The following is a 16,037-nucleotide window of genomic DNA, read 5'->3' on the forward strand; positions in this document are numbered from 1 at the left end:
CAACTGAGCCACCCAGGCGCCCTTTATATGCATATCTTATGTATTTTATTCATATACGTTTTATTCACACTCATAAAGGAAGGGGTGATATCTTATTAATATTTTGATTCTTAACACAGAAACTTGAGGGTGCTGTGCCAAAGTTGGCCCTCAGTTAATGTTTTCTGAATGAATATGTAAATATAAAAACTCCATCAGCTTGAAACATGAGGTCTGATATTAATTACATACACACAGTGAGTTAAAATAACACTTTTTTTTTTAACACTAACATCGTGTGTTAGTCTACTTCAACATCCTTCTGGATCAAGGGAAATTGTATGTAAATAGTTACTTAAACTTGCATATATTTTTTATAGGAAAAATATGTATTCTTGTAATTGGGTTTTACTAGTTAGTCAACAAATATATTGAGTACCTATTAAGTGCATAGTACTGTGAAAGAAACTTTTTAGAATACACCAACGAGGAATACATTGTCTCTGCCCTCAAGGAGTTCATATATAACTTTGAGATATAAATGAGGTATATAAATGAAATATAGACACATAGATCGTTCAGTTGATAACATAAAAATTATTTTTAAAAAATAAGAGATGTCACAAAGTTGCTTTAATTGCTAAATCCAAAGTTGGATTAATTGCTAAATAAGTAAGGATTTAGTGTTTCAAATTTGAAACACATTTGGCTGGAATAATCAATAAAAGAGAGTTATATAAAATGAGGAGAGAGTAGGCCTGGGCCCTGAAAATGGGCAGAATTTGAACAAATTGAGAGGATTGAGAAGAATCTTCAAAGGAGAAAAGATTTGGTAACTGGATGCAACAGCCAAAGAAAAAGGGAGACATGAAGATGAATCAAGATTTTAAATGTAGGTAATTAGGAAAAAAACAGAGAGAGGGAAGTTAGGAATGAGAATTATTTTGGCAGGTAGATAAGATATTTAAGTTTAGGCATGTCCTTTATAGAAATGGGTGTTCACATGGAAAATCCCATAGGCTAGTAGAGACTGGATATTAAAGCTTAGGTTCTAGGCCAGATTGGGAATTCATCTCTATTCTTTCAGTTGTTCAACACATAACTGCCTTCACCATACTATGTATTATGGGAGATACACCGATAAATTAGACATGAATTTTATCAAAAGGGGCTCACAGTCTAGCCCTTCGATGGCTAGTACAATAGAAGAAGGAAGAGATAAGTGGCACAAAGAGGGATAGATAAAATTGCTTTAGGTTTTCAAAAGAGAAATATTTCTTAGTAGGGAAGGCGACATTCTAACTTGGTCTTGAAGATAAGATTTGAACTTGAATGTTCGAATGGTCTTTCAATGACTAAAGATGGAGGGCAAAGATAAGAGGCTAAGCAGTGACTCTCCCAGAGTCCTAGAGTGGGCAAGGTTTTCCAGAAAAGGGTAAGCCATCATTCTTGACTTATTCTTCCAGTGGCAGAAGTCGTGACTAATACACTGTGGTGCTGGTTACCACTGAATCAGAATTAAGTAGTTCTTTATAGCAGGTTCTAGGTAGCTACTATGGATTGATTAAAATGGGTATGCAAAGAAGAAACTATTGGCTATCCCTGGTCTAGACCTTTCTTGCCTCCTAGCCTGTACTTAAGGCTCTTCACAGTTTACCTTCAGTTGACCTCACAACCCCAAGTTGTAGACCCACTGAAGTCCTTGAAACTACTTGATGCATCTTGAGTTTCCCTATCTCAACATCATCGCTCATGCTTTTCTTTACTCGAATGCCCTTCTTTTCCATCTGCTAAAAATATATGAGACAATCAGTTGTTTTGGGAAGGATGAATTTTCTCTTGGTGGTCTTCAAATTGAGAAACTAGTTGAATATCTAGGAGGATAATATGAGAAGCAGTATAGAATAGATCTTACACACATGGATTTTGGAATTGGACATCCTGTGTTCAGTTATTGACATCACCTCCTTGGGTAAGTAATTGAATGTCAATCTCCTCAGCTGTATACAAAAATTCATCTTCCCTCATAAAATTGCTGTGAGCATTAGATAAGTTATTTCATATAAAATCCTAAGAATTCTCAATACATAGTAAGCAAATGGTGGCCATTTTAAAGAAATCATGTCTTGTGTGGGAGTTAACACATTCTACAGTCAACATAAAATGAGATTGTATACAAATAAAATCCTCTTTAATCAAATCACCCAATAAGTACAGTATATATATATATATATACACACAAACTGCACCTTAATAAGTCTAAATCAGCCAATATTCCCCCTAGCATTAGAAAAGGCACCCAGTGAAATAGTTGGCTTGCTTTAAGGGGCACGTTCTATGGAAACTGCACTTTTAAATATTCTCATCACTCAGTGCGGGGAGGTACCCCCACTGTAAGAGATCTGAAGGAACTGACAACAGTTTAGAAATGATAGATTCACAATTCCACCTCACACTTGGTCTAGGAAACTAGATTCATATAGCCTTGTTTATTTTTTTCCTTCCCTGTTCTTTCCATATTTTCTGCCCTTCTTTTTCTTTTTCTTTTTTCCCCTCACCTTTGTATTGTTCAATTCCTGTCAGAGAAAAGAGAATGTTGTCATGAGTCCAAGTGGCAATCATTATTGTAGCTTGTTCAGAAGATACTGGAAAATACAGGTCTGGAACTTGGAAAAGAAATCGGAACTGTAGAGACAGATTTGGTATTAAATTATGGGAGTGAAATAAAGTTGCCAAAGGGAAGAAAGTGGAAAGAAGAGATCCAAAGGTCAAACTGAGGGAAATGTCTATACTTCCAGGACGGAAAACACTAGAATCGGTTGAGGAAACAGAAAGTGTCACTGAACAAGTAAGCAGTTAGAAAAAAGAGGGAATTTTAGAAGCTTGGGGTGATCAACTAAGTGAAAGATCTAAAAAAAAAAAAAAAAAAAATCCACTCAGGTTATCCTTGCCAAAGCGATTTCATGAGTGTGGTAGCAGCAATAACCAGACTGTATGTAGTCAAGGGGAGAAAATAAAGAAGTAGTTAGGGTGGAAAAGTACTGAAACTGATATTGCCTCAGAAACCTAACAAAGCGAGTTGTATTTTAGGGGTATATAATACTTCTAACACATACACAGTTGACTCTTGAACAATATGGGGGTTGGGGATGCTACCCCCCACCCAGTTGAAAATTCATGTATAACTTTTCACTCTCTCAAAACCTAACTGCTAGGGGCGCCTGGGTGGCTCAGTTGGTTAAGCGGCTGCCTTCGGCTCAGGTCATGATCCTGGAGTCCCGGGATCGAGTCCCGCATCGGGCTCCCTGCTCGGCAGGGAGTCTGCTTCTCCCGCTGACCCTCCCCCCTCTCATGCTCTCTCTATCTCATTCTCTCTCAAATAAATGAATAAAATCTTTAAAAAAAAAAAAAAAAAAAACCTAACTGCTAGTAGCCCACTCTCAACTGAAAGCCTTACAATACCATAAACAGCTGATTACCACGTATTTTCTGTGTATCATATACTGTATTCTTACAATAAAGTAAGCTAGAGAAAAGAAAATGTTATTAAGAAAATCATAAGGAAAAGACCATGGCAGTTCTGTACCGTATTTATTGAAACAAATCTGCATATACATGGATCCTCACAGTTCAAGCCTGCGTTGTTCAAGGGTCGATGGTATTTAAATACAGCTCATAAGAACTGTATGTATGCAAGGCTGCTCTCCTGATGGGATGCACTCGTACAGTGAGAGTTGTCTATGGCTAGCGTCTGTTCGGGTTGGTTGGTGCAGGTGGACTAGCTGGTATTGAGTAGTACCCCTGCCAAGATAGTTGTGTGTTGTGCTTTAGGTTCATTGAATTGCAATTTTAAAAGAGGGTAGACCCAGTCAGGTGTTGAGTAAACATTTAGTTGGTGAGACACTAAACAAGCCATGAGAGAGCAGAGCAATATAAATCAAGTGGGGGAGAACTTTATGAAAAAACGTGATAAAAAACGTTAAATACTGCTGAAATGGGAAGTAGTAAAGGCAGGGAAAAATAATTAATTAGATTCCCGTTGGGTATATGAACTCAAATTAATACACTGCATATTTATTTTTAAAAATTAACATACATCATTAGCCCTTAGGAGGATAGAGGTACTTAGGGGGTTAGAGACAAGAAGTAGTTTCCTCTTACGCTTCCTCTAGCTCAAATAATAGCTGCCTATTTTAAAGCTGCATATTTAAAAAACAAGTAAACTACCACACTGAAGTCAAATGACGGGTTTTTTTCATGTTCAGTTAGCCAGAATATAGTACATCATAAATCAAATGACAGTTATTGGAACACAGTCTTCTAATTTAACAAACTTTTACATTTTCTTACTTTTTAAAAAAATCTAAATGAAAATTAACAATACCATATGAATATCAGAAGATTGCTGTATAAATAATAAGAAATTATGTAGCTATCCATGGCTCTAACTAAAATCGAATTAACTTTTATATAGTAAAAAACCTGTTAAAAGTCAGATGGCCAAGAAATGTCTGAAAAGATGTTCAACTATAATGATACTCAGGGTAATAAAATCAAACAGGGATGGAACACTATTTCACACTGTGATTTGGCAAGGATGTGGGGAAATAGGTCTTATGCTCCACTGCCAATGTAAGTGTCAATTGGTATGAACACCTTGAGGAGTGCAAGGTTTAACATCTGGAAAAATTAAAGCTGCCTGTACTCTATGATCCAGCAAGTCCATTCATAGATCTTAGAGACTCATATTCTTGACTACAGAAGGCATGTGCCAAGTTGTTCGTTACAGTATTATTTATCATGCCAAAAATACTATGAATACGGCAATGAAAAAAGAAACTGCCACCATAAACCACAGCTAAAAACCAGTGATTTAACTAGCGCTGGGCATATCACTATGGATGGATTGCAAACATAATGCTGATTGGGAAAGTAATTATAGAATACCACTTACAATACCACTTACCTAAGTTTGAAAACTCAAGTCAATACTGGGTATTGTATATTGATGTGCATTAAAAGTTTAAAAACACAGAGTGGATTCCATGAACTCATGATGATGATTGGTGCTGAGTAGAAGGACATTGGGGATTTAGCTTCATCTGTAAGATCCTATTTCTTTTCTATCTGAAGTAAATATTAAAATAGCTAAACTTTATGACTTTGGTGGTCTGTATTTGTTCTAGTATACTTTGTACTTTTGTTTTCCCTTTATTTTAGGAAACAACAAAATGTAGCTATATCAAATTAAGATTTAAGGCAAGAAAAGCCCCAGGAAAAAGGAAAACTTCTAAATCATAAAAGATCTTTTGTTAATGAAAAATAATGCCCTGTGAAAAACAGTCTTTTGCTGCTCTTTTACAGGGAGATAAACCAAAAGCTGTTTGGATTAAAGAAAGATGGCAAGCCCACATCGCTCGGGTCCGTGATGTGGAACTTCTTACTGGACTGGACTTTTACCAGGAAAAAGCACAGCCTGTCTCTGAAATTTTGCAACTCAAGACATATCTACCCACATTTGAAACCATTATTTAACTTAATATATAAATGAATTCTGGCAGAACGTAAATGATTTTTTCCTGTTAAATAATCACAAAATAAAGTTTTCAATTTTTCTTTAAAAAGCCATGTGGCATAATTTCATCATTTCCTTCTCTCTTTTTCATCTCTATAAGTGTGAACTTTATTTTGAAGTCACTTTTTTTTTTTTTTTTTTGCACAGAGATTGTGCTGTATGAGATCTACCTTATTATATTTATTATCTCATTTATAATCTTGGGCTGTATTTTTCTGCCCAGCATTAACTAAACAGAAGGGAGAGCAAGAGAAGAGTCACTTTGGTGAACATTATACCAAGGAGTGTTACATTTGACAATTAGACAATATTAAAAGAAGCACATTACCTCATTCGGTAATTTCACTTGTAAAAACTGTGTCAACAAATCTTTTACAGTAGGAAAGACCAGAAAACAACCTAAAAGACTGGTTGAACCAATTTTGGAATTTGTTTAAACAAACAATGGAGTGGAATGCTATTCCAATACTATGAAGAAAGAAGTACATCTACAGATTGAATGTATGTCTATTGTTAAGCAGAGAACTAGGAAAAATAGCATGCTATCATGTTTTAGGGGCAAATGATAAAATGTCCTAGGCCACACGGTCCCTATTGCAACTACTCAGCTCTGCCATTACATCAAGAAAGTAGTCATAGATAATATGTAAAAGAAATTGGAGTGGCTGTGTTCAAATAAAACTTTATTTACCAAAAAACAAAAAACAAAAAAAAACACAAAACAGGGAGGGCTAGATTTGGCTCCAATAAACTTCCAGATGATTCTCTGATAAAAAGACCAGTTCATCCAGGGCACAAAAGCTTTGCTAGTGATGAAAAATCCTGTGACATAAAAAAAAGTCATGGCTTAAAAAGAAATAAACTATTTCTATTAGGAGGTCAATTGAAGTATGGTCATTAATTACAACTAATTGAAATGTTAGTTTCAATGCCACTGGGTTGTTGTTTTTTTTTTTTTTTTACATATTTTCTTCACTTGTAAGATTTAGCTTTAAAAATTGTGCAGTGAAAAGTGCAAACACAAATTGAAAACTATTTCCGGTTACATGGCAGAAACATTAATACCTTGAATATAAATAGAATTCCTCCAATTCAGGTTCCTCTGTCCCATCATAGCCTGGAAATTAGATAAGATCACCTGAATTTAGACTCCACAATGGGGAGACAAATGAAGGATGGTTACACCCCTGAACTGAATTTAACTCTGAATGTCCTCATTGCTTCTGCATTTCTCTGAAAGTAACTGAATTGTTTTCTATTATCAGGTCAAATGCGTGCTCAACATAGAAATACAAATTTCAGTCAGAGAAAAATTAAAGTTAGTTTTTTTTGCTTAGAGATTGTGTGATACACTTTCCTTATGCATAATTGTTATCTTATTAAAAAGAAATACATATGTGTGAAATCATTTTGAAGGAAAGACACCAGTTATTTGGCAAGTCCTGGAATTACAAGGGTCTTGAAATTGTTACTTTACAACTTTAAGTATGTAGTCCATTTTTTTTACAATGAGTTTGATGAGTTTGTTTTATTTTTTTTAAATCTGAAAATGTAGACAATAATGTTAGTTGCATTTAAAAATTATTTATTTAGAAAGAATTTCCAAGATACAGAAAGGTTGCAAGAATGGTATAAAGAACTCTTGTATAAGCTTCATCCAGCTTTACCAATTGTTAATATCCTCATTTTTTTCCCTAAACTTTCTGAGAGTCATCATACCCATTGACCCCCAAAACTTCAATGCGTTTTTCTTAAGAAATACAGCTGTAGTTGGGGGTGTTTAAAATTGGTACAATAACATTAACTCATACAGCTGTAGTCGGGGAGTTTAATGTTTGTACAATAACATTATTTGATTTATAGGTCTAATTCAAGTTTTCTCATATTTTCAGTAATGTCCTTGATAATATTTTCTGGGATCCAAAACAGAATTGTTCATGGCATTGCTTTCTTTTCACTTTGGTCTCTTATAATGTACAATTGTTCCTCAGCCTTTACCAGATAATGTTGACATTTTTGATGAGTCCAGGTCATTTATCTTTTAGACTGTCCCTCAAACTGGGTTTTCTGACATTTCCTCATAATTGGATCAATGTTTTGCATTTTTGGCAGGAACACTACATCAGGGATGGTGTGTTCTCAGTGCTTCATATCAGGAAGCACAAGATGTTGTTCAATTATGCCATTGTTCCTGATGCCAAATTTGATCAGTTAGTTAAGGTGGTGTTCACCTGGCTTTCCTTCTGTAAAGATAGTATTTTCCCCTTTATAATTTATAAGTTATTTGTGGGGGATATTTGAGACCCTATAAACTCCCTGGTTTTCATTAAATCACCCATTTCTTTAGTATACTTTAATAATTTTTTTTTTTAAGATTTTACTTATTTATTGATAGAGAGAAAGCACAAGAAGGGGGAGCGGCAGGCAGAGAGGAGAAGCAGGCTCCTCACGGAGCAGGGAGCCCGATGCAGGACTCGATCCCAGGACCCCGGGATCATGACCTGAACCAAAGGACGACGCTGAATCGACTGAGCCACCCAAGCACCCCTACCTACATTAATAATTCTTGCTGATTAAATTTTTACTATGATAGTGGCAAAAAGGTGATTTCTTAAACTGCCATTACTCCTTCTACGTTTACTAGCATTCTACTGTAAGGAAAAGTTTTCCCTTGTGTGTTTGTTTGTTATTTGTATAGACTCAAGGATTCTTTTTATTCTAATGAATTAAAATATACTATAATTGTTACTTATTTTGGTACTCAAATTGCCCCAGATTTGGCCTGTGGGAGCTCCTTTAAGTAGATTCTTGTGTCCTTTGACATATCCTCATCGTTTTTAGAGCACCTCCTTACTTTTTGACATAAAAAATGTTTAGGCTGATCTTATACTCTCCCTGTGCTAACTCTGGAATCAGCCATTTCTCCAAGGAGCCCTGATTCCATTTAGTGGGTATTGGTGTTGTAATTACTTCTGGAGTATCACTGCATCTATGCAGATTGTACAAAAGTACAATCTGTATCTACATCTTCTTGTCTAGGATCTCTCTATTTGTGTCTCTACTCATATTTATAACTACGTGTACACAAAACCATGAGTCCATTGTCTGGATATACTCATCTATTCATTCACCTACTGAAAGACAGTTTGCTTCTCAGCTTGGGCAATTATGAATAAAGCTGCTATAAACATCCATATATAGGTTTTTGTGTGGGCATGAGTTTTCAGTTTCTTTGGGGAAATACCAAAGAGCATAATTGTTGGATCATATGGTAAGACTATGTTTAGTTTTTTTAAAAAAGATTTTATTTATTTATTTGAGAGAGAGAGCATGAAGGGTGGTGGGGAGCAGAGGGAGAGGGAGAAACAGACTCCCCGCCGAATGGGGAGCCCGACACGGAGCTCGATCCCAGGACTCTGAGATCATGACCTGAGCCAAAGGCAGACACTTAACTGACTGAGCCACCCAGGCACCCCAGTTTAGTTTTGTAAGAAACTGACAGTCTTCCAAAGTGACTCTACCATTTTACATTCCCACAACAATAAATGAAAGTTCCTGTTGCTCCACATCCTTACTAGCATTTGATGTTGTCAGTGTTCTGGATTTTGACCATTCCAATAGGTGTGTAGTGGTGTCTCATTATTGTTTTAATTTGCATTTCCCTGATTATATATGATGTGGAGAACCTTCACATGCTTATTTGCTATGTTCTTTGGTGAAATGTCTGTTAAGGTCTTCAACCCATGTTTTAATCAGATTGTTTTCTTATTGTTGAGTTTTAAGGGTTCTTTGTATATTTTGAATAACAGTTCTTTATCAGATGTATGTTTTGCAAATATTTTTCTCCTAGTCTGTGGCTTGTTTTCTAATTCTCTTGATATTGTTTTTTGCAGAGCAGAAGTTTTTAATTTTACTGAAGTCCAGCTTATTAATTATTTCTTTTATGGACTGTGACTAAAAAGTCATCACCAAATTCAAGATTATCTGGATTTTCTCCTATGATATCTTCTAAGAGTTTTATAGTTTTACATTTTGCATTTAGGTAGATGATCTATTTTGAGTTAGCTTTTTGTAAAGGGTGTAATGTCTGTGTCTAGATTTGTTTTTCTGTGGGTGTCCACTTGTTCCAGGACTGTTTATTGAAAATACTACTTTTGCTCCATTGTATTGCCTTTGCTCCTTTTTCAAAGATCAATTGACTATATTTATGTGGGTCTATTTCTGGGCTCTTTATTCTGTTTCATTGATCTATTTGTTCTTTCACCAATACCACTCTGTCTTAATTACTCCAGCTTTATAATAAGTCTTGAAGTCAGGTAGCAACAATCCTCCAACTCTGTTCTTCTCTTTCAATATCATATTGGCTATTCTGGGTCTTTTGCCTCTCTATAAACTTAGAATCAATTTGTTGATATCCATAAAAGATTTGCTGGGATTTTGATTGAGATTGCATTGAATCTATAGATCAAGTAGAAGAACTAACATCCTAACAATATAGAGTCCTCCTATTCATGAACATGGACTATCTCTCCATTTATTTAATTCTTTGTTTTGTTCACCACTTTTGTAGTTTTCCTCATTTAGATCTTGTACATATTTTGTTAGATTTATACTTAAGTATGTCATTTTGGGGGTTGCTAATGTAAGTGGTATTGTGTTTTTATTTTCAAATTCCATTTGTTCTTTGAAGGCATAAAGAAAAGTGATTGAGGGCAACCCCTTCGGGTCCCCTCCCTCCTTGGGAACTTTGTACTATCACTTTGCTATTGCTCAATAAACCTTTCTTTGCTGCTCACCACTCTGTCTGGTCTATCTCTTCATTCTTTAAAGTGGCATGACCAAGAACTACAGGCACCAATGGAGAAAAAAATACTGCAACATTTATGGGGGCTCATCTGGGATATCCACCATCATTAAGGACAACTAACCAATAAAGGTCAACAAACTCCAAATGGTGGTGGTTCAGATGGAGCCTCATGTGGAGGTCAAACCAGACATCTACAGGGGACCCCTTGTTAGATCTGGATGAGAGGAATGCTGACTACGGCCCCATCCAACACCCCTGACCAGCAGGGAGTAGCTAGGATAGGTCGTCGCCCTTCTTCCCTAGCAGCAGTTAGAGTTACCTCTTTAGAGGGGGGAATGATGAAGGGTAGTTGGAAGGCAGGCAGGCAGGGACAAAGCCCCTCCCCACCCCCAAGAGGAAACCACCCTTAAAAGGATTTTACACAACCCCGGAAGGAGCCCTCCACCCTTTCCCATATGATAGGTGACAAAAATCTGATTGGATGACAGGCGCAGGGAGAGTAAATCTGTTTAAAAGAGTCGCCAACAAGCCCATAAAGACCGCTGGTTGTAGAAACTCCGGTGGCAACCCCTTCTGGTCCCCTCCCTCCTTGGGAGCTTTGTACTATCACTTTGCTATCGCTCAATAAACCTTGCTTTGCTGCCCCCCCCCAAAAAAGTGATTGACTTTTGCAAATTAATCTTATATCTTGCAACTTTAATCACTTATTGGTTCCAAGAGTTTTTTTGATTCTCTTGGATGTTCTATATAACCAATCAAAGCATCTGTGAACCAATGCAGTTTTATTTCTTCCTTCCCAATCTGTATACATTTAATTTCCTTTTCCTGTCTTATTACATTAGCTAGAACTTCCAGTATGATGTTGGAAAGGGGAGGGGAGAGAGGACATCCTTGCCCTGTACTTGACCTTAGTGGGAAAGTTCGAAGTTTCTCACCATGATGTATGATGTTAGTGGTAGCTTTTTTGTAGATATTCTTTACCAAGTTTAGGAAGTTCTTCTCTGTTTCTAGTTTACTGAGAGTTATTTATCATAAATTAGATTTTGTCAAATGCTTTTTTTCTAGTCTATTCTAACTCTTTTTTCTGTCAATAAATATCTATCTATTGATATGATTATTAATATTTCCTTTTTTAGCCATTTAGTGTGATAGATTACACTACTTGTTTTCCAAATGTTTAACTAGCCTTAAATCTCACTGGTCATGGAGTACAATTATTTTCATATATTGTTGGATTCAATTTGCTAATATTTTGTTGGGGATTTTTGAATCTATGTTCACGTGAGATATTGGTCTTTAACTTTCTTTTCTTATAATGTCTTTATCTAGTTTTGGTATTAGGGTAATGTTAGCCTCATGAAATGAGTTCGGAAGTATGCTATGTGCTTCTACCTTCTGAAAAAGATTGTAGAGAATTGGTATAAATCTTCTTTAAGTAGAATTTACCAGTGAGCCATCTAGGCCTGGTGCTTGATGTTTTAGAAGGTCATTAATTATTGATTCAATTTTTAAAATAGATATAGGTCCAGTCAGGTCATCTATTTATTCTTGTGTGAATTTCAGCAGAGTGTGTCTTTCAAAGAATTGGTCTGTTTCATCTAGGTTATCAAATTTGTGGGCTACCATAGTTTATTAAATCAATCTCCTATGTAAGAGTCCTTAGATTTTTCCAATATTTTGTAGTTACAAATATACAGCAATGAATAATCTTATGCATATGCAATTTTTTTTTTTAAAGATTTTATTTATTTATTTGAGAGAGAGAGAATGAGAGAGAGAGCACATGAGAGGGGGGAGGGTCAGAGGGAGAAGCAGACTCCCTGCCTAGCAGGGAGCCCGATGTGGGACTCGATCCAGGGACTCCAGGATCATGACCTGAGCCGAAGGCAGTCACTTAACCAACTGAGCCACCCAGGCGCCCATGCATATGCAATTTTGTTGGAAGTATATTTTCTGGGAAAATTCCTGGAAGTGGGTAAACATATATTTGGTAATTTTATTTTCTAAAGCTAAAACTACTGTATTGGCACAACTTTAATTTCTAAATTGGTATATTCAAAATCCAAATTTAATGATATATAGTTCTCCCCCACCAAAAATGGAAATAATTTATGCTTTCTGAATCATGAAAGTAACACATACTCATTGTTACACTATATAAATTGTATAACTATAACTACATATATAGTTATTTTTTACTTTTGGACAATAGAACTATGTCATCTCAGGTTATGTAATTGTCTTTTCTTTTTATTCTGCTGACATAGAAATAAGTGATCAACTAACTTTTGACAAGTGCTTTCTATGTAAGTTATAATTTGATACAATAGAATTTTTGTCTTTAAATAGAGGAACCATATTACTGCTATTTTTAGTTGTATGTACTTTGGTAGACAGGTATATTAAAGGGAGATTTTTGTCAGTTCCAATGTTACTGAATAAAGGTTTACAATTAATTTCGTTTGCAGAAAGAGAACTATTGAATCCAAGTGAGGTCAGCTAAGGTCTTGGGAGTAGGCTTGGAAAATAGGAAAATTCTAAATGTTGGCTTATTTTCCAGATATAGTTAAAATTCTGGGAGTTTCTTTTCTTAATGCATTTCTTTCTTTTTTTCTTTTCTATTCTTTCCTTTTTTTTTTTTAACCTTTCAGAGTTTTTAGTGCCATAGTCGGAATTAAGGGGGTTCAGGGTCTATTCTTCTAGAAAGTCTGAGAAACAAATGAGTTTTCTAGGCAAGTAGAAGTGGATGGGTGGGATGAATGGAAGAAAGAGGTGCACCTACTGGTTTGTCAAAGATTCATCTTCAGCCACTAATTTAGCTTGAGTTTAGTATAAGAATGTTCCTCAGTGTTTGATCATTTTAGAATAAGTAAATGGAATTACTAGGAGTCTGTATTTATGCCTATAGATTGCGCTGATCTTAATGCTATAAATCCCATCTGGTTTTTGGCATTTGAGTTATTTCCAAATCATATTTGGGTTCTTTGAAAATCCTCTTGCCCTAGGGACATCTCTTTCCTTCCTCCACCTCCATCCCCACCCCTGCCTCACCACTATCCCACGACCACTACTTGTCATCTGTTTACTTTGGGAGGGCTGGGCATGGGAATGGAAACAGAACATAAACTGAAACAGTTTTTGAAAACACAAACAAGGCTGTTGGAAGAAACGACTTCCTTTTTACACAGCAACCTTGGCAGACCACATTCACTCCCTCAATCAGTGGACTCACGCTTGAACAAACTTCCAGACAGGAACATATCTCAGTCTTCCAGTGACAGAGAATTCGTACAACTCTGCCTCCCAAATCCACAGGATAAAGGCAGCTGAATGATGACTAATAAAGTAGGACCGAGACTTAGAACTATGTTACTTCTATTCTCCTACAATACTATGTTTGTCAATGTCTAAATCAAAGACTCGTAGATCTAGAAGAAATCTGGAGAGGCCAGCTAGTCCCTCTCTTAAGACTTACTCAATTCAAGAATAATGTTCTGTGTCTCTGAGGGATGGACAAAGACCTAAAAAAGTTCTCACATTTCTTGAAACTAAGAACATTTGCCTAATGATTACAACAGTGTCTTGTTTATTTAATGTGACGCTTAGGAGGTTTGCTAGTCTCCGAAGGAAATAGAAAGCACTCATTTTGAACTAACCAGGCAATTGCTTCTGCTTCACTTCGGTTTAGGCACAGCCTCAGTGACTCAGATTTGTGGATTGTGTCGGTTGTTTTTTGTCTTGGGATTTGTAGGTTTGACTCCTCTATTTCCTGCCAGAACGAGTTAGTCACATGAATAGCATCCTCCATCATGGTTAGTGGTTGCCCTGATCTTTAAATCTGGCCTGCTTTTATTACAATCCCTATCCATTGGTTAGGTCCAAGAATATTTTTATAAGTTATGGTCACATAAGCAATTTAAGGGGGAGAAAAAAGGAACCAATGGCACGGTTAATCCTGTTGCTCTGGGATATTGGAAAGGGAAAAAATAAAAAACAAAAAACAAAAAATGGAAATGAATTGACCACAGTGGCTCAGATCAACTGGCCTTGGCAGTAGATTCATGAGTTTCTGCCAGGTTTGTGTGGATGTCATCTCAGAAAATAAGCTTATTCAACAGAGATTTCATCACGAATCCCCTCAGATTCCAGCCTCTGCCTCTTCCAGCGTTTAAGCAAAGTTTTTCACACATTAAGAAAAGAAATTTAGAATCAAATCTTTAATGGATCACTTTGATACTAAATACCTTCCTCTCTTGCTGTTCCTTTGAATCTGGAACCAACTGCCTTTTCCTAGTCATTTGGCAACATGTCTTGCCTATTCAAGATCTTCTCATTGAATCTATTTATTCAACCAACATTTATTGAGTTCTATGCTCCAAGTACTGTTCCAGGGGCTTTGGATAATCAATGAACAAACTTGACAAAGACCCTTGCCCTTGAGAAGCTTATATTCTAGCAAAGAAGACAAACAATAAATAATAGATACAACAGATAAGAAAATTAAATTTATATGTGTGAGGAAGTGATAAGTGCTATAAAAGAAAAAACAGAAAAAGTAAATCAGTGTAAAAAGCATCCGGAAAATAAGTTGTGAGGGAAGGTTGCTAAAAATATAAAATAGGGTGGTCGGGGTAGCCTTCCCTGAGAAGGTGAGATATGAGCAGACTTGAACGAGATGAAGTATTAACCAGGCAGATTCATGGGGGAAGCTACAAAAGCACATGACTGGTGAGCTCAAGGAGCTATAGGAAGCCAGCATGGCTGTTAGAAAAAATTTCTTGTCCTCTCAGACGTCTCTTCACTATTTCCTGGGATCCACCTTACCAAAAAAAAAAAAAGATAAAGAAGATTATTTTTAAAGTTGCAACCAACTCAAAAAAGTGATCAGGTTTTTTTTCTTTTTGTTGTGTTTAATAGGTACTCTGGGGGCGCCTGGGTGACTCAGTCGGTTAAGCATCTGCCTTCAGCTCAAGTCATGATTCCAGGGCCCAGGGATCGAGCCCTGCCGAATTGGGCTCCCTGCCCGGCAGGAGCCTGCTTCTCCCTCTCCCTCTGCTTGTCGCTCCCTCTGCTTGTGTTCTCTCTCTCTCTCTCTCTGTCAAATAAATAAATAAAAATAAATAAATAAAAACAAAAGGTGCCAGCAACCTGTGCATATAGTTCTAGCGTTTGAAGAATATACTTAGTAAATGTGGAGCGATGGAGCCAATTTGTAAAACGAGCAGTACATGGAAGGGCCTGCCAAGTGCTTTGGAGAAAGCCCAGGGATCAGGAAGTATAGCTCGACGGTTAAAAGGCGGGGCCCCTGTATCATACTGCATGAACTCTGTGCGCTTCATTTTCATTGCTAAAACCAGACAGTTTAATACCTGCTGTAAAGATTTAGTGAGCTAACACATGAAACATGCTTAGAAAAGTGAAAACTGCTGTTATTATACTCTGTTACTTGCTCTGAAAATTACCCCGGGACTATAGATCCCCATGTGAAAGAAGTTAGTCTAGTCTTAAAAATTAGCTTGCAGGAAAATAACACACTTTTTTTGAAAATATAAAACAGTCCGCACATTTTAAAATGTAATTCTTTGAACCACTATGGGTGGTACTATTACTAGACACATTATTGATTCAATAACATGGCTGGTTAGAGTCTTGGTGAAAGGCTGGCTGATGGATCTT

At 36.4% G+C, this 16,037-nt stretch overlaps 1 protein-coding gene across 1 annotated transcript in view; it reads left to right on the top strand.

Moving 5' to 3' along the window:
• ENPP3 (ectonucleotide pyrophosphatase/phosphodiesterase 3) overlaps positions 1-5,589 on the top strand; it is a 71,572-nt gene extending 65,983 nt beyond the window's left edge. Inside the window, exon 25 of the mRNA XM_081829018.1 lies at positions 5,344-5,589. Within this exon, the coding sequence (XP_081685144.1) occupies positions 5,344-5,514 (171 nt within the window). The 3' untranslated portion in view covers positions 5,515-5,589. The remainder of the gene's footprint in view (positions 1-5,343) is intronic.
• Positions 5,590-16,037: the final 10,448 nt, after the last annotated feature.

Source organism: Leptonychotes weddellii, chromosome 8 (genome assembly GCF_054177405.1).
Source record: "Leptonychotes weddellii isolate Sample4059 chromosome 8, ASM5417740v2, whole genome shotgun sequence".
NCBI classification, from domain to species: Eukaryota; Metazoa; Chordata; class Mammalia; order Carnivora; family Phocidae; genus Leptonychotes; species Leptonychotes weddellii.